Here is a 22,824-nt window from a genome sequence, read left to right on the forward strand (position 1 = left end):
AGACACTCCGGCGTGAGCCACTAGCCGCGTTCATGGGCCCACCACCGAATGGTTTGACTCGAGATGAATTCAATATCTCGAGCGAATTGCTGAACAGGTTATCGATGGTAACTTTCGCAGCATTATTGCATTTCTTAAAAGTTTGAATAGGAGTCGATGCTAACCATTTGAATCGATCTACTACGGACGCGCGGAGGCCATGGACGACATGGAAGTTGGCATGTGATGCCAAAACGAGGATGTTATGTGTATCATTTCGACTGCATTTTTTAATTGAGTTCAATTTTTAATTTGAGTTATTCTATTTTCATGGGGCACACGACACAATTCATCGGGCAGATGGCCAATTGCTTGGGCACACGGCTAATTATATCGGGCACACCGCCAAATATATCGGGCACACGACCTCGGTGTGCCAAATTAAACGGGCACATGGCTAATTATATCGGGCACACCACCAAATATATCGGGTGCACGGCCAAATACATCGGGCATTCGTCCAACTTAACTGCAAAAAGGTGTACTTGTGGTACTCACAACATGATGCTTACCCACAACGACCTTGATCTGGTCTTCACGCTCGCCAAGACCAAGCGACAACGCCGTTTAGTGGCTGCACTGGCATTCTCTCTGGTTGTCGAGCGCCCACTCATACCTAACATTCGATTTAACATCGACTTGATGTCCGACACGAATGCAGTGCTCGAGTTTCGTTTTGACGTTGGCAGTGTGCAGAAGTGGCCTTCCTCTTGGATCTCCCAGCAGTGGTCATAACTCCTAATCGAAATCGTGTGGTACGTGACGAAGCCATGTGCATTGTGCTGTCACGTTTGGCGTTTCCCACACGTTTCTTCGACATGTCCAAAACGTTTGGTCGTTCACGCTCAGTGCTCTGCGACGTTTTCCTGCACGTCCTGAACCAAATCTACAGCCGTTGGAACATGTTACTGTACTTCAACTACAAGCTCGTGAGCCGTAACATCGATGACAACTGTGCTAAAATCGCCCGCAAGGGGTTACCATCACAGAACATGTTTGGGTTCATTGATGGAACCAAAGTCCAAGTTTACCGGATTTCAGCGACCATGAACTGAAGACGCCACGACACCACGATGCTTCGCTACAATGGCTTGTTGGCTTACCTCGAGGCGCACTATGGTTTGTTTTGGCGCAAGTGTATTTATGGCGACCCCGCGTATGGCGTGTCCAAGTTTTTGCTTTCTGGTTACAAGGGCAACGGATTGACCAACGCTCAAAGGGACTCCAACAAGTGGATGAGTCGCTTGCGCCAATCAGTGGAGTGGAACTTCAAAGCTATGAAGACACTTTGGGCGTTTATTACGTGCAAGGGGTTGTCGAAGATACGTTTATCCTCAGTGGCCAAAGTCATGTGTGTGGCCATGCTATTGACAAATTGTCATTGTTGCTACTTTGGAGGAAATAAAATCAGCAAATTCTTCAAGTTGGATCCACCAAGCTTGGAGTCGTATTTGGACACCTTATACATAATTGACGTTTAATCCAAACAATTATTCATATGCAAGTGTAATTACTTAGATTTATTCATCGATGCAATCATGTTCATCATCATCTCAAGATACCTGCGTAATTGAGTTGCCTGACTTTCTCGGTCACATCGAAGTTGCTCTGCTTGTAACTCTCGTTCTATACGTCGCTCTTCATATTCGCGGGATCGCACAGCTTCACGCTCTTCTTGGTCTTTTTCGTACTGGTACTTACGAAACTCCAGGTCAGCGTTGTTGTCGTCATGCATCATCTTCATCATCTTGGCTAAAGTGCCTCCGTTGTTGCCGCCGCCGGCATCACCGTCGACTTGGTCGATCTTCTTGCGTTTGCCCAATGACTGCATCGCTTCTTCACGAATCGTTGCCCCAATCGTCTCGACTCGCTCCGCCTCATGCGTAACATCTTCCAGGCGCAACTTGTCACGCTTCTTCCAGTCGTCGTAAACGGAAGACAACTCGTCCAGCAGTTGTGACTTCTCACTGTAGTCTTCGGCGACGCCTGATGCTCTCATGTACTCGTCGTCGCGAATTCGGTGCCCCTCAAGGAGCAAGGTGAAGCGGTTTTGGGTCCTCTTGGCGTCGAAACCAGGCCGCGAGAACTCTTCTTGTGAAGCAACGGTCTCCGCCACAGCTGCCCAGCCCACCATCACAACACCTCATTTGGCCATCAATGGCAGGCGAGTGTTCACCTCACGCAGAATCAATACGTCTTCGTACTCGGAGAAGCGGCTCTTGACGGGGGTCGACATTGCCAACCACTGATACGATGGGACTAGCTGTGAGGATACTGGTAGGTTGCCACTACAAATGGCCTTTGTCAGGGTGGCAGCATAATGTATGGAGAGGTTCTTAATATGATTTGAGAGGTATGAGTGGGTTTTGTCAAACACATGATTCTTCCGTGGCGTGGGAGTGGCGGGATGATTTGCAAAACCTCTCTAATATCATCGCCATCACCATCAACACTACAGTATTGATAATGTCGCACTCAAGGTCAATTGTATCCTCAATGGTGGAAGTTGCATCAACTCCGCCAGGACCACATCGTCATCCACACCACCAGGTGCATCCTCGTCGACAGGTACGCCATCAACAAGCCAGCACTTTCGAAATCCGCTCACAATTGTAGTCTGAGCAAGTCCGACCACGCCTTCGCGATCCAGCCCACGATAGTCGCCCGCGATCGTGATTGCAGCTTGAAAGGTACGCCTCATTGTCTTGCGTTCCTCAACCGACATCAAATCAGGTCCAGCACTTTAGACGTAGGCGCGGCTTGAGCGGAAGGGTTCCACACCACACACGCAGGTTGACATATCCATGTATATCGTGGAGGGACACGCTCCAAACCTACATTGATCTCATTTGCGTAGGCAACAACGTCATCAGTGAAGTGCGCCGAGAAGTCGTCCCAGAGAACGAGGACTTTCTTTGTAGACCGGCCAGGTCGCCGGTCAATATGGTACTACAGCAAGTCCTATGCCCAATGGGTTTCCATAGATCCGGTAGTCATTGTGGTCTTACATGGGTTCAACGCTCTTCCGTACGGACTTGCCGAATCCATGTCGTAGCGTGAGGTTTTCCTGTACAATAGTCTTGACATTGGACGCCGCCGTTTTCATGACGAGAAACAATGGATATTTCTACCCCGCCCAGTCCGCCAACAGGATGGTGGTCACACATTCCTTCGTCTTCCCGCCGCACGTCACCCACATCGCCTTGTCGCCAGTCGTGTTCAAGGTCTTCGTCGGTAAGTACTCATAGTTGACGCCGGTTTGATCTGTATTGTAGATCAGTCGATGTCGTGCTCGTCAACAATGGCCTCGACCCGCGCCAATAACGTTTCCAGGACCAATTTGTGTCCGAGGTTGGAGGGACAAACCATATCAGCGTTTGAAGCCGTACACTCAATGCCAACCAGCGATAAACTCGTGCTCCTGGAAGCCCAATTTGATGGCAGATTCCAATGCCGTGATGCGGATGATGGCTTGCGTCCCGGGAACCCCGTCCTTGCGCATGTCCTGCACCCAGCGTGCAAACTGCTAATTGGCCTCCAACGTGAGCGTTGTGCCAGTACCAAAAGGGGGCGTCAACACTTTAAGTTTGCCGTGGTCAGACTGGATGCCCTGGTGCTGATGTGGTCGACGTTGGCTACCCAAGAGTGCACCTCCTTTCGCATCGTCTCACGCGCAGATACGGTCAAGCTGTCGTGAAACACATTGAGAGTCGCTTGCATACCACACGCATCGTAGTATTGAATGACACTGAGTCGCTCGCTCTACGAGACGTCTGTGTTCTTGTACTGCTTCAGCTTCTTCTTTGGGCCGTACTTGGACACTGGACGCCCCGTTGATGGTCGCCGCTGAGCTTGACCTTCCTAACTGGTTTGAAAGTGCACAGCAGTGTTCAATGCTCGCCGCGAGCAATTTTTGCGCCTAAGCCTTCTATACTAGTTATCATGTTTGAGGATATTTATTAAGTATTAGAAGTATATGTTGGCGCCAAGGAAAACTTCCAAACCCCCTTATACAGTCCTGCTGGATTTTGTATAAACTTCAGTACATTGGTGTCTGACTCATGGTGGTTCTCCGACTGGTATTACGTAAGACGGTAGTGGATAATCTTGATATTGATATTACGCTGTAAAGTTACAATCACTCAGCGGGCACTTAATGGCCTCGGCCGCGTACTAGATGGTTTTCATCTAGCGGACGTAACGGGGGGGACGTCCACTGCGGAGTCGTTGTTGACACTTGTTGTGGTACGTCAACTAGTACGGGCACTAATGACGAGTGAGCCCAATGATTGGTTTCCGCGGAGGGTGAATTGGTGGGACGCGTTGACCAGTGTTCCAGGTGTTCTGAAAGAGTAGAAAGCCCAATTCGGTGGGGCATGTGCGCTACATACGAGTGAGGTAGCCGTGGGGCGGAGATCTTGGGGAAGGAGGCGACACATTCGGACGCAGATTTGCAGATTTTGGGGGGTTAATTGTCGATTAACGTTGAGCAACTTTGTTGGGCAACTTTGATGGTCAACGGAGCCGGATGGAGAATCGCGGTCTTGACTGTGTACGGCTGGGGGATGACCCAATGACGCATTTGGTACGGAAATTTCTTGCGTCGTGTCAGCACCGGTGCTGTTATGATTGCTCTTAATGAGGGCTCGTGTTGAGAGGGAACTTTGAGTGCTGGCGTGTTTGTAATTGAAGGCCGGGTTTGTTGACGCAGCAGTAGGGTGCTGGTTTGACAGATCCTTTGGTGGGCGAAAATAAACTCGGAGGATGTGGCTCTGCGTGGCTGCGTAGCTGTATCACCCAGGTTGGGTTCAACTAATGGAATTGGCGTCATTGTTGGCCCAGGCGGTGGGCATGACGGTAGCGTCGATTTGGATGACTTTCTTGGACGTCGTGGTTCGTCTGGTGACGTGAACAGGAAATGACGTGAACAGGAAACGACCTGAGGTAGCAGTGTATGGCGGTGGAAGGGATGATGCTGGGATGTGATGGTCTGCGGGTGATGCATGGAAACGTGCAAACTATTCAGCAGTGTGACATGAGCCGGATGTGGGAGTGGCTATGGGTTTAACCTTGGGAGTGGGTGCGACCTTGGATGTGGGTGCAACTTTGGGGGGCCCATGATCTTTTGCCCAAGTGGGGCACCGGGTCTCGAAAGGACTGGTCCAGGAGTAGCGTGATCTCAGTGCAATTTGTCCCTGCGGGGTCTTGGTAGCCTTGTTGTGATGGAGACTAGAGTAGTAAAGCCCCCAGTGGAGGTAGGATAGACGAGGAAAACAGCAACGCGGTTATGCTATCCATGTGGCTTCGGTGATATTCCCAGCGGCTGAGCTCGTCGTCCATTACAAGATGGTCCCGTGGGAAGAATTGGAGGTGCGCGATGAAGCTGGTGTGGCCGGTGCACGGCGTGGCCATGATGGGGTGTTCCATGATGGTGGGATATACGGCGAGATGAGTGAACGCCGTGCTTGCGCGCGAATCGGGTGCTTCCGTTGTGCTCAAAACTATCTCGGGGCGCCGTGATCCACTTGTGGGTTACCAAGTATATTTGGGAATAGTGGATAGTTTTGGTAGTTAGTCGTAGGTTGTATGTAGTAGGTCTTGGAACTCGTGTTTGCTGGTAGCGGAAGGTCTTAGTAGGTATTGCATGTGAGGTCGACTACCCCGTCAACAGCGGTCAAGGCATCAAACAATCCTTGGCTGGGTACACACAACGAAAGAGAGTCCACTTCTTTGACTGGGGCATTGATGGAATCTGTACGTTTGAATATGTCTGAAAACATGAACGGCCAAGTGTCCAACTTCGTGATTGGTGCTCGAATAACGTTGAAACAATTGAGCCGGCAAGCTGAAAATTCACCCCCATTGATCGCCCCCGTCAAGGTTAAGTTCGCCTCGCCTAGTGGCCTGTTTTCTTTGAAGTACAGCTTTTACATTGAGTGCAGTATACCCTCAAATGAAACATGAAGGCATTCATGTGTTCGCATCACAGTATCCATCTATCGACAACTATCATGAGGGATTGTAAGGTGACCGGACGGAGTACAATTTATTCGCTGTAAAAGTAAAAAAACCCACCACTGACAAGTTACTAGGGGTTATGCGCATTGTGGGGGCTAGCGAACTAACCACTGGTGATGTAGTGTCGATTTATGAAGACTGAAATATCGAGTTTGGTCATGTTGACGAGTAGCGTCGCAACCGCGAATAGCGCTACAACTACGACTACGATGGTCGTTACCACCGGTGTTTTCACCGCGACTGCGCCGGTCGTCATGGACCGGGTACAGTTCCGGAGGAGTCAAACAGTGGTACTCGTCGAAAGGATCGTTGAGCCGATCGCGCTATGGGCGATCACCTCACCGCGAAACGGACTTTCGTCGCGTTGGTCGTAGTGGTCCGAGGATGCACCGCGTTGTTGCCCCCTTGGGCGTGGTCGCGGCTCGATTGGCCGCCTTGGGTGAGGCGGTAATTAAGTGCGTCAAGAAACTAATCGAAATCAACTTGCTGTGTGGCGAATTGACCTCCGATTGCCGCGTGGGTGATTGGTGGGTCCTTTCGATGGGGTGGAAGTTGTCCAGATTGGATCGTGGCGACCCATCCAAGTGGGAAGAAGAAGTCTCGTCGAACGGCATGCGCGCGAGAGATTCGTGCAATCCCCCGTACTATGACCTTCGTGTTCGCAGTAGTCACAATAGTCTGGATTGAACAGCCGTGATAGGTCGACTCCAAGAGGCGTAAACCACTGCATCGATTTGTGTGCACTTGGCCCGAACCATAGACCTATACGGTCGATGCCGTCGGCTTTGGACCCAAGAAGTCGTGGTACAGTTTCGTCAACTCGTACCAATGCTGTGGCAAAAACTCGCGCAGCTGGGTGTCCGGAATGCTCGGTCGAGCACCGGGCCACACCTGCACATCGTGTTCAATGCAGTCGGGCAATGACGACAGGGACACTGAAGCGAGATGGCTGTCGGTGAGAGTCGTGCTCTCGCGTATCTCCACGGTCTTGTGCAGCTTGTCGAACTGCGAAAAGCTGTCATAGTGTCACTGTGAACTTGGTCTACACGTCCACGTCGGACGCAAACTTCTTCTCTTCGCTGCTAAACCTTGCCGCGGAGCCACTCAATAATACAATTCGCACAATTGACGAGATTTTCCGGTGGACTGGATCCGAGGAAAACGCGTACACTAACGCGATCGATCTCTCAACGTCCGCATGTTCGGACTTGACAAGTCACTTAGCGCGGCTTTGGCCGCGCGAGCCTCCACTAACTTTGCCGAAAGATGTTCGGCTAAATACTCCGTGATCGGGTCGATCAATTTTAGAGCCACCGGATCCAGTGCCGCTGGTGGTAGTGGGGTTCCGACGATGGTCGTCGGACTAGATCGTCGGAATGTCGACAAAGTTTATTGACGTCACCGTCAAATTAGCGGAATGGCCGAGTTAGTTCCTTGATGGACCAATTCGATTCAATGCCGGTGCATTGAGTAGCCTGAGACGTCAGTCCCTCGCCTTGGAAGATGATAGTGGTCAACTCGAAGTTCCACTGGTTGAAACTGTCTAGTCCATGTAGGTGGTGAACGACAGATAGGATAGGGCTCGATGCCGCCGCTGAGGTGGTGGTGCACCAGTGGACCGGTGCAGGGGTGCCGGGGTGAACGAGTGAGTGGCAGCGATGAAAACTGGAAGTGAATTAGCTTAGATGCGTGGGAGACCAACTCACAGTTAAAACTAGCCAATCAGAGGACGACATATGATAATGTCACAGATGTGGCTGTCTGTCGACTACTCGAGGAAAAGTCTCTAACAGGCTCAAATACCCCCTACACGGCTTCAGCCCATGATGCTACCTGACGTTCAGGGAAGTTGTGATATTCATGGTAGAACAGGTCGTTCTGACTGATTGAGTGAAATGGGCATTAAGCAGGCAGGAGCAGACTAGTGTGCAGCAGAAGGGAGTACTAGGAGTGAATTACTTCTGACTGCAAAGAAACAGCTAATCAAAACTAGACTATGATTGACCACGACCTCCTATGATGTTCCGTGAGTGATGGCTTGCCGAGAGATGGGAAATGCAAACAATTTCGAATGACGCCGCAATATCCGTAGCTTATCATGACTTGGATGGCCCAGTTGATAGTGTCATTGCATGGTGCCCTGTGCACCGACTGCGTCACGAGGACAGTCGATGTGGGGTCGTCGATGCGCGGTGAAAACTGCGTCGCGATGACATACAACCCGGTGTCTTCGTCGTAGGTTGTGGTGAACTTGCCGTCGCAGGTGGATAGAGTCGACTCGTGTGGAGTGATGGAGAAATTTTTATGTCGATCCATGTGCAGTCCACGACCCACAGAAAATAATGTGAAATTCAAATCTGACATATGATATACATCCAGCAGATAAACAACTAATGTGTAGTTCGTTGGTGCCAGCGACCTCGAGTCGTACTGTGCCGCATCCGATAACGTGGCGTTGGTGGCCGTCGGCTGCACCAGCAAGGAATGAGAATGATTCTTAGATGATGAAACTCTCGCGATGAAAAGTAGAGTGCTTCGATGCACCGCTATCTACCGTCCAATGACGGGATCGACTTTGTTCTTTGGCAACCGAACTGGTTGGTGACACGCGAAGTGCCCATCCAGTACCCATAAATACAAGTGATCACGATATGGTAGTATCGAGCAAATCATAATACGGACTGAAGTCCTGTAATAATGTCGAAAATACCTTGGATATACTTGACTTGTCGGTCGACTTTTGTAGTCCCATAAATGAAACATAAGAATGCTGTTCATCTAAAATATATGAGGCATAAATGCCGACATGAGTATGTGAAGACATGGATAAGGAGTCTGGTCACGTTGACGTGTGTTCTGTGACACTAACCGTAACAAACGGGTAGAGCCGCGCTGGGCGTTTGGTCCCGGTGGGGCGTAGCCCTGGTCGACGGGCGGCGCGCTGTGGCTGCGGTGGCGCCGGTCGTCTTGGTTGGCGCCGCCGTTTTCGTGGTAGTCACGGTACCAGTCGCCTGGGCGACTGCAGTAGCGGGAGGCCGACTGACGATAAGGGGCACGGCCCCGTTGGTCGTCACGATAGCCGCCATAGTTGGAACTGGCGTAGCCGGAATGACCGCCTTGCCACATGCTTGCGTAGCCTGGACGGCCGCAGGGAGCGTAGCCTCATGGCTGCTTGAAGCATAACCAGGTGGGCCGCTTGTTGCATTACCCGGTGAGCCCCTTGTTGCGTGACCGGGTGGGTCGCTTGATACGTAGCCGTGCTGTTGAGGAACCACTACCACGGCCACTGCCTTTGTCGAGGCGTTTGCCACCGTGGCAGCCGCTTGGTCCGCCTTGAGTGCGTCGCCCGCCACCACTTAGTGGTAATTCGCAAGGTGAGATGGCAGCGCATCTTGGCGGGAACACGAAGTCTTGACGCACCTCGTACTGGTGGAACGCACGGGAAAGCTTCGTGCAGATGTACGTCGAGTGACTGACTGAGGTCAGGCAGTAGCCGCACCAATCCGCGATGGGTCGTAGTTTCCCCAGGGTACGGCGGCCACTTGCCCGTAGCCGTCTCGCTGGCTTCCGCCATCGTGAAAGGTCGGAAGAGCCATGCGCTGGAGGCAGCTGTGGCGATCGGCACCGGGCCGAGGCAGTGCGGGTACTTGGTGACCAAGCCCGGTCAGTGTTTCTCGAGCACTGGCGTATGTTCGTCTATTGGATGCTCGGCTGACCGCCGCGCCATTCGGGCTATGCACTCGGGTTGTGCCGGTGTATACCCACATCCGTTTTGGGAACTGCCATAAGCACTTGGGTGGGGTCAAACTCGCCCACCGTCTGCATTCCACGCAGGTTCTTTAGAATGGTAGCTTGGAAGGGTATGGTTCCCGCCTTGGGCTCAGTTAGCGAGTTCACAAAGCTGTAGTCGTTGGTCAGCCGGTAGTTCTGGTTTCAGGACTGGGTTCACTGGGCTACACCACGCACACTGTTGGGTGCTCCTGATCACGCCCACTCGGCTTGTTCGAGTGCTACCGCTTGAGGTACCTCTCCTCAAGGAGGTTGTGCTTCCTTTGACAGGTAAAGAGCACGGCAAAATCACCGTCAGAAGCTTCGCCTTCACCGCTGGGTCTGATCGTCGAACTTGATTCGCTGGATGTTATGCTTTCTCAGCACATCGCACGTACACTTAAGACGTTCTATTGGAAATACGATATTAACAGCGCCGTCGATCATGCCTTGCAGGGCTTGCCACGACTCCAAGAGGGTCGACACTGAGCGCCAGGAATATGTATGCATGACCGACTTGGTAGGTATCCACTTGGTCGCCGGTTGCCCCACGATCTATGAGGCCTTCAGAAGTCTGCCGTCAGTGGACGGGGCCATGGGCAAGATCTCGTTGGAGTACGTTGAGCAACACACCAACATCAACTTGTTGATGGGCGGATCGACCGCCACGACTGCCTTGTGGACGATTGGACCACAGCGACGCGTAGACTAACGCAATTATTCTTTCTACATCCGTATGCATAGTCGGGATCATTTGCTCTGGCGTGGCTTTCACTGCGCGAGCTTCAAAGAACATGATTGAACAATGTTCGGCCAAGCATTTCATCATGGAATCAATGAGGGGAGGGGTCACAACATCTCAGACTAGGGGTGGAAGTAGTGGCTACGTTGATGGTTAATGAACTTTATTGTAGATCTGCCGACGTAGTTTCTAGGTATCGGCGTCAAGAAAGTTAAATACACTCGCGAGTCCTTTGATAGGACACTTGGTCTCGACGCCACGGGATTGCGTCGCCTGAGAGGTCAGGCCAACTCCTTGGAGGACTGACTTACTGTTGTCAAACCAAAGAGTCTCTGGTCAAAGGTGTCAAGTCCTTCGTGGACTTGACACCAGAGAAGGTTGGGTGAGGTATCGCAGCAGATGATACAGTGGTTCTCATAACCAATGAAAGGCTGCAAAAGCCATGGGGAACACTGGGTGATTTCTGGTGAGACTGAAAGAGGATTAGCTTACTATCCACTGAGCAACCAGTGAGAACAACTGGATCTACAGGCACTTCAGACAACCTAATGACTGGCCAATCAGGACACGACATTCTAATGCTGTACCGTGGATATGGGCTGGTTATCTACTATGTGAGGAAAAGCCTCTAAAGGCACACAAACCTCCTACTACTGTAGCTGCAGCCAATGCTGCTACTAATGGTCCGGACAGTGGTGATGTTCATGACAGAGCAGGGTGTTCTAACTAGCTGGACGAAACCATGGACTTGTACTAGTAGGATACGTAATCAAGGATATTCTTATGTAAACACGACTTGCGTTTTACTCCTCGTCCTATAGGGTTAAATAATCCTAAAGGGTCATGTCGTTGCTTCGACGGGAACGTGGCTTGACCTTTCAGGCAGGTAAAATATTCAAAACAAGTTCTCACATACGTGTTCAATAACTATTGTTGATTGCTTCATGGTTCGTACAAACTACGCCAATGCATATGATTGGCTAATATCCACATCGCCTTTTCCATTGGATTGTAGTCAATCAGCGACAAATAATTTCGGATTGAATGATGCGACAGATTCACTGTCAGTAACGTAAACAATCATTGATTCGCCGAATTTTGATTGTGTTGTGTGGAGCATATCTCATGCAGTTTTTACAACTTGAACTTGGTAGTACAAGCTCTATAATCAAATCAAGCTCTCTACTTGGATTCAAACACACGTCAATTTAAATGTTTGGAATTGAAGTAATAAAATTGTAAAGATGTCCACTCCAAACAGTAAATCATAGATTTGCCGAAATTTAGACTTGATTAAAGTATTGCAAATGGGCTGAGCAAACGATACAAATATCTATTTATACAGTTACTATTCGTTTATAAAGTAATACATTATCATAGGTTTAACGTACCTCCAAATAAGGTTGAAACTCTATAACATAATTGCTGGAATATTATTAACTCACCAAGGATTTCATTGTTGCAGTCACTAGTTTTATCCAATCATATCAATTCTGACATTCTATTGGGCAAGAAGTTCGGCAAATCAATGATGCATCAGCAATCAATGATTGTTTACGTTATACGTATCCTGTGTGGTTAGGTTTTTTGGCGAAATATGTCGCGGCTGGGTGAAATATATTGACGAAACTGACATTAACAGTTGGTTGAATTATTCCGCTCGCTTGCTTGGTGAAATATGAACGTGACGTTTGAGGTTACCACGAAATTAAACGGCGGCAGCCGAAATATATCGGAGGCATGGTGAAATAAACTGCAAGCTAAGCAAAATATAGTGAAAAAAGCAGAAATTAACCGCAACAAGGTGTAGTACTTCGTAGAGTACTACAGTAATAACGTTAACGTGTTATTCACCTTTGACGACACTTTGATTAACAGAATACAGCGATTATCAGGGCACTGGGTAATGGGTAATTTGTTAGGGCTTGCTTACCTGTACCTTGCACTTTACCTTGTATGAATGCTGACCTTCCCCGTTACTTTTACCCTTTACCAGAGGATAAAGGTAATTTTTTACCTTACCTTGATGAATGAGGCCTACCCGTAGACGAGGCTAAATTATCGCCGACATATGGCTGCGGAATTGAAACTCTGTCAAATCAACAAAATGTGAGGTCTTGGTATTTATATTATTCGACAGAATTCAATTGGACTGTTTATTTTAAATACCTTGACGTAGCATGCATTTTAATAAAAACAACTCAGTTTTAATCTTCTACTTTGAAGAGGCCCAAATTGACATATTTTTTACTCCACCTATCGACCGTTCAGTAGAAAAGGTCATTCGTGTGCGGTGATGTGTAATTTCAAACACCACAACATCCTCCCTTCTGAAGAGATATTGTAGCCCGAGCCGCCGCTATCTTGGATAGAACAGATATCCATCACATGCCCATGATGCTTCGACTAGCGTCATTACGACGACACCAGCAACTGACGCCGTTTCTTATGCTGCTCGTTCTGCTCGTGGTCACGTCGACGACAGCCTTAGACCACGAATTCGACATGTTCCCACCCAAATCTGGGGTCGGCATTTGGGTCGATGTGGACACCCCTCTGGATTTGCGCACCAAGGTCTCCTCCCGCGGTGAACGCTGGGACCTCGTCATGAGCGACGAGTTTGAGATCGACGGTCGATCGTTTCACGCGGGAAAGGATCATCTGTGGACCGCGTTGGACATCCCCGATGGAGTCAACGCCGCGCTGGAGCTGTACAACTCGTCCAACGTGTACACCAAGAACGGGAAGCTCGTCAACAAGGTCGAGGAAGGCACGACCATGGTCACGTACTTCAACCAATGGCTTGAGAAACCCGCCTTCGAAACCAACACATTGGTAACTAACTACCCATCCTGTCGCCTCTTCCTAACGACTCCTTTAGCACTACTCTGCTGGGATGATGCAATCGTGGAACAAGTTCTGCATGCAAGGCGGGCTCATCGAGGTATCAGCCAAGCTGCCTGGGGCCATCAACAACGTGCCGGACGCCGAGCACAAGAGCGTCACCAACAACCCGAACGCCGTCGGTGTGTTTTGGAAGGACGGGGTCAAGTCCCCGCTCACAGCTCGGGACCGGATCAAAGACGGCGCGTACTACCCGACCTGGCCCGGCATTTGGCTCATGGGAAACTTGGGGCGCGCGCTCTTCACGGCGTCCACCACGCGCATGTGGCCGTGGACATACAACGAGTGCGACGCCGACTTGGCGCCGCATCAAGTGATTTCTGCATGCAACGCCACCCCCGGCTTTGGTTTGAACCCAAACCAAGGCCGCGGCGCCCCCGAGATCGACATCCTCGAAGGTGGTGGCGCCGCCATCTCGTCGTCCATTCAGATCGCTCCGGGTATGCCCGACAACTACCGTCGCATACCCATGATCAACCCCGACAACAAGTACTGCGTATACGGCAAAGCGTGTGCCACCCCCGGCGCCAACATCCCCGACGCCCCCACGTCCACGTACGCATCCCGCGGCCATCGAAGCTGGTACCAAGGGCTCAAGTATGCTGCCAACAATCGGTGTCCGCCCACACCCATGGACATTCAAGCGTTTGAACCGGTAAGAAAGCGAGTTGGTGTCGATTTCGTGGTCATATGGCATGTATATTGAGCTTCTAGGCATGTACATTGAGATTTTCGTGGCCATTTGGCATATACATTGAGATTTTCGTGGCCATTTGGCATGGACATTGAGGTTTTCGTGGCCATTTGGAATGAATGGAGCAGTATCTATTCGATGATAAGGACGTGGTCGGGGGTATGTGTTGTATGTAGGTGCAAGCAGTGCAAATGAACCCAGAACTGCTGGTGTCAAACGTGTTTGACAAGAGTCAAATGAGTGCCGCGCGCGATGTGAATGCCGACTTGGGGCTGATCGACGGCAAAGGGCCGGGCCACTGGGGCATCAACAGCAACGGCACGTGCTTTCCCATTGCGAATGGGTACATTGGCGCGTTTTTATGCGACCCCGACTCGAAGAACCTCAAGTGCGAAGCGCCTCGCAGAGAGGGCGTGGCCGATACCAACCAAATGGCCAAGTTTGAGTACCAGATGGACGCAATTTCAGCTAATTGGGACATTGGACATGAAGCGTACACTACGTTTTACAAGTATCAAGTGGAATGGTACGACCTGTGGTTTCCAAACGGCCATGTTTCGATCACGAACTTGTGTCCAGATATCCCTTGCTCATTTATTCTACACTATTGATAACGTGGTGTTGGGGAGTAGGGTCATGGGCCCAAATGGATATGTTCGATGGAGTCTCATGGACGCACCGTTGTTTGAGATCCCGGCGTCGGCCGTGACAAGTCCCCCGCAGTCGACCACTGGAACGCCTCGAACCAACCCTAAGAAACTCATGATCGAAGAGCCGCTCTACATCATCTTCAACGTGGCTCTGGCCAAAGCGTGGGGTACGTACGTCATATACACTCGTTCATATTATGACGTGCCACGATTAGGAGCGACCCCGCCGAATGCGGACATTGGGCCGTGTCGCGGCAACGGCACCCATCCATCTCCAGGCTCGGAAGCCGCCAACAAGTCCAACAACATTTGCGACTCGTTCCCCATGTACATGGAGATCGAGTATATTAGAGTGTACCAGGACAAGAGCTCCATGTTCGTTGGATGTGACCCGCCGTCGCATCCCACCAAGAAATGGATCGATGGCCATATCAAATGGTACACGGATGCCAAGAACCCCCTGATCCGAGTGGACGGCGGCGCCACGTGTACCAACGACGACGACTGCGTGTCCGTTACCTCTTCGACGCCCAACGGTCGGTGCAACAAACGTCGATGCGAGTGCGTCGTGGGCTATGGTGGTATGTCATGCGACAATATCACGACGATAACGTCATTACTAGGCCCGCGATGCACCAAGTACGTGGGCAGCAAAACCCTCGACACGTCCAGTCCCAACTACTTTGGCCCGCAGTTCTTGTACCCGGTGATATTGGCAGCCGTCGTCGCGGCGACGGTGGCGCTGACGTGTGTGCTGCGCAAGCGTCGCATCGTCGTCGCGGCCACGGTGTCGTCTGTACGAGCCAACGAAGCGAAAGGAGAAGAAGGCACGAGCGACAACCCCCACGACAGCGTCGCCATGTTGGAATTTTTGGCCAACCCTCAGCAGAACCAGCAACATCGCCGCTTTTACGCCCCTGCCAACACTGCGGACGCTTAACAAAGTTAGCGGGAAAGCTAACGGGCTGCCTATTTAATAGCCCAAAACGTGATGTTCGAATGTTGTCATGTTGACGTTTCAAGTCGTCGCGTCAACTTGCGGCGAAGTGTGTTACTCTGGCGTAAACGGAAGGATTGCTTCTATATCGACGACATAGGGTTGTCGTCTGTACGACCTGATACAGTACACAATCGTCGTACTACCGCCGCGCCATGGTAGAGTTGACATTGAATCAAATGAATCCATAAATGGACATGCAGCTCTGTCAATTCCGAGTAGTAAGTACTACGTAGACCTCGACAGGCATCGCATTGTCACTTGTCCGGTGGTACTATATATTAACTCCACCTACCTGTACTGTACTGTACATAGTACACATCATATGTGAGGTGGGATTTGACGTGTGAATAAGCGTTGTGACAACATTTGCAGCGCATGACTTCTGGGATTAATAGCGTTCCAAGAGCAGGATTTCGTGAAAGCGTCGCGGCATCCCGTCCAACGAATACTGTAGCTTGGTATGTATGACAATGAACGTTACGATCTACATCGACGCGATCTTTGAATCCCCTGGAAGGTTGGCTGGGGCATAGTAGCGTCTCGGGGCTTCGCAAGCTAAGTCGTCGCCCTCATCTTTAATCTGCGTGTGCAGGGCCAATGCGGTGGTGAAGTTGCGTTGCCGACATCGCCACACTGACGTGAGCACGACTGCTGCCGCGACGACGCTTGTGAGGATGATCGGGTACAGGATCGGCGGGCCAAAATAGCTGCCGTTGGTCATGTTGATTGTCTTGCTGCCCAGAAATCTCGTGCATCGAGGGCCTAGTTAACACCGTCACGATTGATAACGTCACATAACGTTATCCTCCTTACCGCCATAGCCCGTGACGCAGCTACAGCGACGTTTCACGCAGCGACCACTAGGCATGGACGACGACATGGACTGGCAGTCGTCGCCCTTGTTGCATGTCGCGCCGCCGTCCACTCGGATCATGGGGTTCTTGGCATCTGTGAACCATTGGATGTGGCCATCGATCCATTTCTTGGTGGGATGAGTGGGGGGATCGCATCCAAGGAACATGGAGCTCTTCTCTTGGTACACTCTAATATACTCAATCTCCATGTACATGGGGAACGAGTCGCAAATGTTCTGCGTCTTGTTGAACTCGTAAGTGCCTGGCACGGGCTTGGAGGCGTTGCCACGACACGGCCCAATGTCGGCGTTGGGCGGGGTAGCGCCTACAAGTACAGGACAAGGTGCCACGTGTCATATATTGCATCCCAGTGTAGCATATAGTACCCCAAGCCCTTGCGACAGCAATGTTGAAGATAATGTAAAGGGGCTCTTCAATCGGCAACTTGATGGGGTTGCGTGGCTCACCAGGCCCGGCTTGGGGGGGCTTAGTCAACGTCACCGACGGAATTTCAAACAAAGGCGCGTCTTCGAGCATCCAGCGCACATACCCTGACTCGCCCAGCACCCTAGTCCTCTCATCAGTACCATTCATTCATTCGTCTTCCCGCAAACGATTAGACTTTCGTGGGTATGTAGAGCAACTTACCACTCGATTTGGTACACGTAAAACTCTGTGTACGCGTCGTGGCCAATGTCCCAGTTGGCTGAAATCGCGTCCATCTGGTACTCGAACGGATGCATCTGGTTGGTATCGGCCACGCCCTCTCTGCGAGGCGCTTCGCACTTGAGGTTCTTCGAGTCAGGATCGCACAAAAACGCGCCAATGTACCCATTCGCAATGGGAAAGCACGTGCCGTTGTAGTTGATACCCCAGTGGGCCGGCCCTTTACCGTCGATCAGCCCCAAGTCGGCGCTGGCATCCCGTCCGGCACTCACTTGCATCTTGTTGTACACGTTCGTCGTGAGCAACGCCGGGTTCATTTGCACTGCTTTCACCTATAAGTATCGATGAGTACACCACGTTTCCACCAACTTCGGACACAGTTAGACGAACTTACTGGTTCGTATTGTTGCACTTCCAAGGGATCCGTGGGGCACCGGTTGTTGGCAGCGTACTTGAGCCCTTGGTACCAGTTGCGATGGCCTCGGTAGGCGTACGCGCTCGTGGGGACATCTGGAAAGTTGGCGCCAGGGGTGTCGCACGCCTTGCCGTACACACAGTACTTGCTGTCGGGCTTTTGTATCGGCATGCGGCGGTAGTTATCTGGCATCCCCGGGGCAATCTGAATAGACGACGAAATGGCAGCTCCGCCGCCTTCGAGGATGTCGATCTCGGGGGCGCCTCGGCCTTGGTTCGGGTGCAAGCCGTAGCCAGGATTGGGGTCGCAAGCAGAGATGGCTTGATGGGGGGACAAGTCGGCGTCGCACTCGTTGTACGTCCACGGCCACATGCGCGACGTGGACGCCGAGAAGAGCGCACGGCCTAGGTTCCCGAGAAGCCAGATGCCGGGCCATGTGGGATAGTAAGCTCCGTCTTTGACACGGTCGCGAGGGGTGAGTTTGGTCTTGACGCCATCCTTCCAGAGCTCGCCGAGCGCGTTCGGATTCATGGTCGTGCTCTTGTGGACGTCGTCTGGCAGAATGTTGATGGCGCCAGGCAGCTTGGCCGCCACTTCGATGAGCCCGCCCTGCATGCAAAATTTGTTCCATGACTGCATCATGCCCGCCGCATAATACTAGAACAACAAATACGTTAATCCTCGATCTCGTCGATTGAAAAACGTACCAATGTGTTGGTTTCGATGGCTGGCACTTCGAGCCACTGGTTAAAGTACGTGACGTTCGTGTGCACTTCCTCCACGCGGTTGATCAGTTTTCCATTTTTGGTGTACACGTTGGCAGGAGAGTACAGGCCAATGGCGGCGTTCACTCCGTCGGGGATGTCTAGTGCAGTCCAAATGTGATCCTTTCCGGCTTCGAACGTCCGGCCTTCCTCTTCGAACTCGTCGCTCATCACGAGATCCCACGACTCGCCGCGGGACGACTGCTTCGATCGAGCATCCAGTGGAGTGTCCGCATCGACCCAAGCACCAATGCCACTCCTCGTAGGGTAGCCCTCAAAGTCGTAGTCGAGGGCATGTACATGCAGCAGCAACAGTGCCATTAGTACCAACACATCGTGTAGAACCATCCGGGGTTGTAATTCAAGGCGTCAACGCGCTCTACGGGATGAAGTTTATTGCGATATTTATCATGGTATCGAGCCTTTCTTTCCAATGGAAGATTAGCCGACGACGAATGGTCGTCGATTCCTGTTAGATTTGTTCGAGACGGCGCGAGCCCATCAATATATTTTACAACCATGCGCAGTGTCGATACACTTACCTTTCAGAGAGGTGTGTGGAAGTGTCCTGATATATCATTCACCTTCACTCGTTGCGATGATGAGCACGGCGGATGCCCCTTTAGCACAACATCGTAGAGTTCATTTTACTGCATCTGTCCAAGAATGATTGCGACTGGCATCCTCGACGACAGCAGACCCCACTATCGTGCCCCGTCGGCTCCAGACACAACCCAACCCATACAAGCGTCCATACGAGCCTACAGCTCGTTCCACAAGTAATTGTTGAAATACATGGCATTTCAACACTAACAATGACCTTGCCTTCACCTCTCACTACGTGCGCACACACCGACTATCACACACTCGCTGTGCGACAGTTTCTTCATGCGCCATCAACTCGCCTTGTACGATACTACTACAGTAGCGCTCTGAGCATGTCCCTGAACATGGCATTCCATGCGCACTCTTTTGCTGTGTTGTTTCAAAAATAGAAAAAATAGAAAAAAGTCACAAAAGGGGGAATTGAATTACGGACCTTCCGCATGCAGACTCACTGAGCTACAACTACTACAGTATTGGAGCTACTTCATTTGTTTAACATGACTTTCGAAAGCTACCAATCACACGTCGGTTGTTTCTTTAGGGGTTTGCAATTTGGCTAGTAATGCGAAAGCTCATAACTCGCGTTACTGTACGCAGTAGAGACTTTTAGCAAGTGCGAAATGTGAGTAGTTAGTTACTATGGAGTACTTTGTACTGCCGTAGTAAGTTGGAGCATGTTGGCGTGAGCGGAAATTGCAAGGAACCTCAAAAGAGCAATTTGATTGGCTCGAAAAGTTGTCAGATGTCTACGGACTTCGAGGCCAAAAGTGTTTCGCACCAATATTTAGCTTTACAGTTAGATGGAATTTACTGTGAATTAGCCAATAGCGTCGATTCGTCAATCGATTCGGCGGCACAACACAGTTTCCTACTTTTTCTGCGATTTTTTATGCAACACTATACCAAGAGTAGTAAATGAGATCCTTAACGTCTTTTCTAAATCGCGAAAAAAACTAGGTAAATCGATTTTGATTGGCTCATGCTATTTCTGAAAACTACTACCTCGAAGTATTACTCCATATTATTATGGAGTACTCCAGGAGTATTAATACTTGGAACAGGCACATACTGTTACTCCAGTAACAGTAACAGTATGTGCCTGTTCCAAGTATTACTGTTACTCCAGTAACAGTAAAGTCTACAGCTTCTGTCAAGATTCTACAACTTCTGGCAAGAATATACTTCGAAGTACAACTGCAATCATGCGTACAAGTGCTGTACTTAAATTTTGTATGCTTTGGAATATCAGAATCATTTTGATCGATATATCAACCTGTTACACACACATATTATTCCAGCTAGGGGTATGTGCATGGACAGTGGTCAGCGTTAGCTTCAGCACTAGCGATGCAACATAACCGGGAACAGGCATTATAAAAAAACACAAGTGGTTCAGTGGTTCAGGGGCACGCATTATATGTAAACTCAAGGGGTTTCGGGGCTCCGAGGTTACAAGGGTAACGGTACGGGGAAAAGCGCACGAAGTTGGACACTGTTTTGCCTAACTGTAAAGTCGAAATCGTCAACGATTTCAAAGATTACCTCGATGGTAACGTTAACAAGCATTCTAACGCACCGTATGTGACATGTGGATACGTTGAATTTGTAGATTCTGTAGTTGTATACGTACTAGTATAAGTTAGATTCTTGAAATCCTGTTGTGTACTGTAATTTCATTGTCTCCATTTTTACCATGCTAACACCCGCACAATAGCCCTGTAACCTCGGAACCTCGGAACCCCGATACCCCATATCCCTGTAACCCATTATTCCCTAAATCGCGATCAATACATTTAATGCTCATTCTCCGAGGTTACACTGTATGCATATCGGTGGTGGTTCGCAACCGCCAAGGAGCCTAACTCCTAAGCACCGCGTGTGAGAGAATACTATGAGTCAGAACACCACTGCCCTGAAGCATCAGGAAGGGAGGGAAAATAGCTCAGTGGTAGAGCATCGGTTTCTTAAAGCAAAATCTCGAGTTTGGCCACTTGGTCGACAATGACTTAACTCAGAGATCGTGTGTTCGATCCACCAAGTGTTACAAGAGCTTCCCACTTTAAGCCGTCCAAGTCAATGCCAACCCCCCACTTTATGTGGCTAAACCAAGAACTTCAGAATATATCACCTCAAACTCTACCGGATAAACAACGAGAATGAGACGACGGTGTGACATGATACTAATTGTAACTACAGTAACTTACCTTCAAATCGAACAAACGAAAACGACATCAAGACGACCCACACCATGGCACGACGAGGACCAAGGCTGCCGCAATTGCCGCCTTGCAAACACACACCCAATGCTCTAACCGGCGCCGACGAGGACGAGATTGCTTCGATCGAAGTGTTTGCATCGTCCATGGAAGACAAATACTTTAACGCAATGGTTGAACGTTCAAACACGAATGCACAGGACGCATGTCCAAGTGAAACCACGCAGGCGGGCAATCATGGTAACGTTAACAATTCAAAAGATTTAGATCGTTAACTGTAACAATCCTTGTTGTAATCTATCACTGTGAATATAAATGTAGACGATGATGGCATCGAACCATCAGGCGACCAAAGCGACTACTTTGAAGAATATGACGCCAATGAAATCGATGCAGATTCGGCATCGCACAGCTCAAGCAACGACGATTCACTTAGAGACATTCCAGACCAAAATAGGTATTTTGCTCGTCGTAAAAAGTATATGGCGAGTTACACTACAAAGCTGCAACAACTTCTGGCGTGTATGGCACGCTTTTTTGGCCCTGACCTGGAGGGTACAGTCTGTGCAGTACAAGGATGTTTGAGCCCTTCAGAAGCCCGATGCATGACGTGTCGAAAGGGGCACATGCCTTCGACATTCTGCTATCATCATGTTGGCCTTCATACAAGGCTAGCTACTGGTCACATTGTGAAAGGATTTGACGGTCGACTACCCCCTGTTGACAAAGTTGTCATTTGCTGCACTGGTATCAGCCGTCCAGTAATTATCAGTGTGTACACCATGGGCGGAATTGAAAAGCTATCGCTGCGGGGATGCCACGCCCACCCGGTTGGCGACCAACTTGTCGAATTGGGTCTCATGCCAAATCAATTGGAAAATCCAAGTAAGGTAATTAATTAATTCGAATTGAATTTAACATACAATATAGCCCATGCGTTTTCAATTCAATTGATGGAGTACACTATCGCGTTTCGAAGCAAAAATCAATTGGAAAATCCAAGTAAGGTAATTAATTAATTCGAATTGAATTTAACATACAATATAGCCCATGCGTTTTCAATTCAATTGATGGAGCACACTATCGCGTTTCGAAGCAAGGGCGTGGCGTATCAAACCATCTTCGACGTTTTCCTGGGCAACTTCTCGACGAACATAAAGGATGTTGCGTACCGCCAATTTATCGATGCGTCACGACAATTTGCAGCCGTGCCATACCTCTTGCGGCGTGGGGAGTTTGTTGTCAAGGCGGACGAGGCGTTCCCCAAGCCTGTTTGTCCTGCATGCACCGGGGACGGATCTACTACTGCAGGGCCAATTATAGCGGTATAATAAATTACATTGTGGCGTAGTGCTGTATACTACAGTATGTGCTGTAGACAATGGACGGATTTGCTTCGGCGAAGAAGTTATCAGCCCGCCATGGTGGTGCTGGTGACTATGGCTCATTTGGTTGGCCCGGCGGATTTTTCATGGAACCAATGCCAGA

General features: G+C 50.1%; 5 protein-coding genes across 5 annotated transcripts; 2 read left to right on the top strand and 3 right to left on the bottom strand.

Moving 5' to 3' along the window:
- Positions 1-1,549: 1,549 nt before the first annotated feature.
- Positions 1,550-4,621, bottom strand: H257_10436 (hypothetical protein; the record flags this gene model as incomplete). Its single annotated transcript, XM_009836990.1, has 10 exons — positions 1,550-2,157; positions 2,221-2,327; positions 2,556-2,752; positions 2,878-2,988; positions 3,071-3,166; positions 3,233-3,303; positions 3,442-3,544; positions 3,691-3,801; positions 3,854-3,958; positions 4,547-4,621. 10 exons carry the CDS (start codon positions 4,619-4,621, stop codon positions 1,550-1,552), a joined length of 1,584 nt encoding a protein of 527 aa, XP_009835292.1.
- A 1,769-nt stretch (positions 4,622-6,390) lies between these two features.
- Positions 6,391-9,882, bottom strand: H257_10437 (hypothetical protein; the record flags this gene model as incomplete). Its single annotated transcript, XM_009836991.1, has 10 exons — positions 6,391-6,525; positions 6,561-6,701; positions 6,826-7,062; positions 7,106-7,227; positions 7,278-7,420; positions 8,210-8,334; positions 8,431-8,526; positions 8,937-9,412; positions 9,478-9,703; positions 9,823-9,882. 10 exons carry the CDS (start codon positions 9,880-9,882, stop codon positions 6,391-6,393), a joined length of 1,761 nt encoding a protein of 586 aa, XP_009835293.1.
- A 2,984-nt stretch (positions 9,883-12,866) lies between these two features.
- Positions 12,867-15,821, top strand: H257_10438 (hypothetical protein). The gene is made up of 6 exons (XM_009836992.1): positions 12,867-13,402; positions 13,449-14,142; positions 14,367-14,691; positions 14,798-14,982; positions 15,031-15,396; positions 15,439-15,821. Exons 1-6 carry the CDS (start codon positions 12,956-12,958, stop codon positions 15,753-15,755), a joined length of 2,334 nt encoding a protein of 777 aa, XP_009835294.1. The 5' UTR covers positions 12,867-12,955; the 3' UTR covers positions 15,756-15,821.
- Positions 15,822-16,183: 362 nt separating this feature from the next.
- H257_10439 (hypothetical protein) lies at positions 16,184-18,932 on the bottom strand. Its single transcript, XM_009836993.1, has 6 exons — positions 18,458-18,932; positions 17,730-18,407; positions 17,318-17,667; positions 17,056-17,237; positions 16,629-16,994; positions 16,184-16,577 (listed from the first exon to the last, which is right to left on the bottom strand). Exons 1-6 carry the CDS (start codon positions 18,860-18,862, stop codon positions 16,300-16,302), a joined length of 2,259 nt encoding a protein of 752 aa, XP_009835295.1. The 5' UTR covers positions 18,863-18,932; the 3' UTR covers positions 16,184-16,299.
- Positions 18,933-21,368: 2,436 nt separating this feature from the next.
- H257_10440 (hypothetical protein) lies at positions 21,369-22,667 on the top strand (the record flags this gene model as incomplete). The annotated part of the gene is made up of 2 exons (XM_009836994.1): positions 21,369-21,576; positions 22,384-22,667. The coding sequence occupies 2 exons, from the start codon at positions 21,369-21,371 to the stop codon at positions 22,665-22,667; spliced, it is 492 nt and encodes a 163-aa protein (XP_009835296.1).
- Positions 22,668-22,824: the final 157 nt, after the last annotated feature.

Source organism: Aphanomyces astaci (assembly GCF_000520075.1).
Source record: "Aphanomyces astaci strain APO3 unplaced genomic scaffold supercont1.28, whole genome shotgun sequence".
NCBI lineage: Eukaryota > Oomycota > Saprolegniomycetes > Saprolegniales > Verrucalvaceae > Aphanomyces > Aphanomyces astaci.

Coding starts and splice junctions, on each gene's coding strand:
- H257_10438 (XM_009836992.1), top strand. CDS start 12,956: ATGCCCATGATGCTTCGACTAGCGTCATTACGACGACACCAGCAACTG. Junction 14,692..14,797: donor TACAAGTATCAAGTGGAATG/GTACGACCTGTG, acceptor GTTGGGGAGTAG/GGTCATGGGCCCAAATGGAT. Junction 14,983..15,030: donor GGCTCTGGCCAAAGCGTGGG/GTACGTACGTCA, acceptor TGCCACGATTAG/GAGCGACCCCGCCGAATGCG.
- H257_10439 (XM_009836993.1), bottom strand. CDS start 18,862: ATGGTTCTACACGATGTGTTGGTACTAATGGCACTGTTGCTGCTGCAT. Junction 18,408..18,457: donor CCATCGAAACCAACACATTG/GTACGTTTTTCA, acceptor TTGTTGTTCTAG/TATTATGCGGCGGGCATGAT. Junction 16,578..16,628: donor CTGCGTCACGGGCTATGGCG/GTAAGGAGGATA, acceptor GGTGTTAACTAG/GCCCTCGATGCACGAGATTT.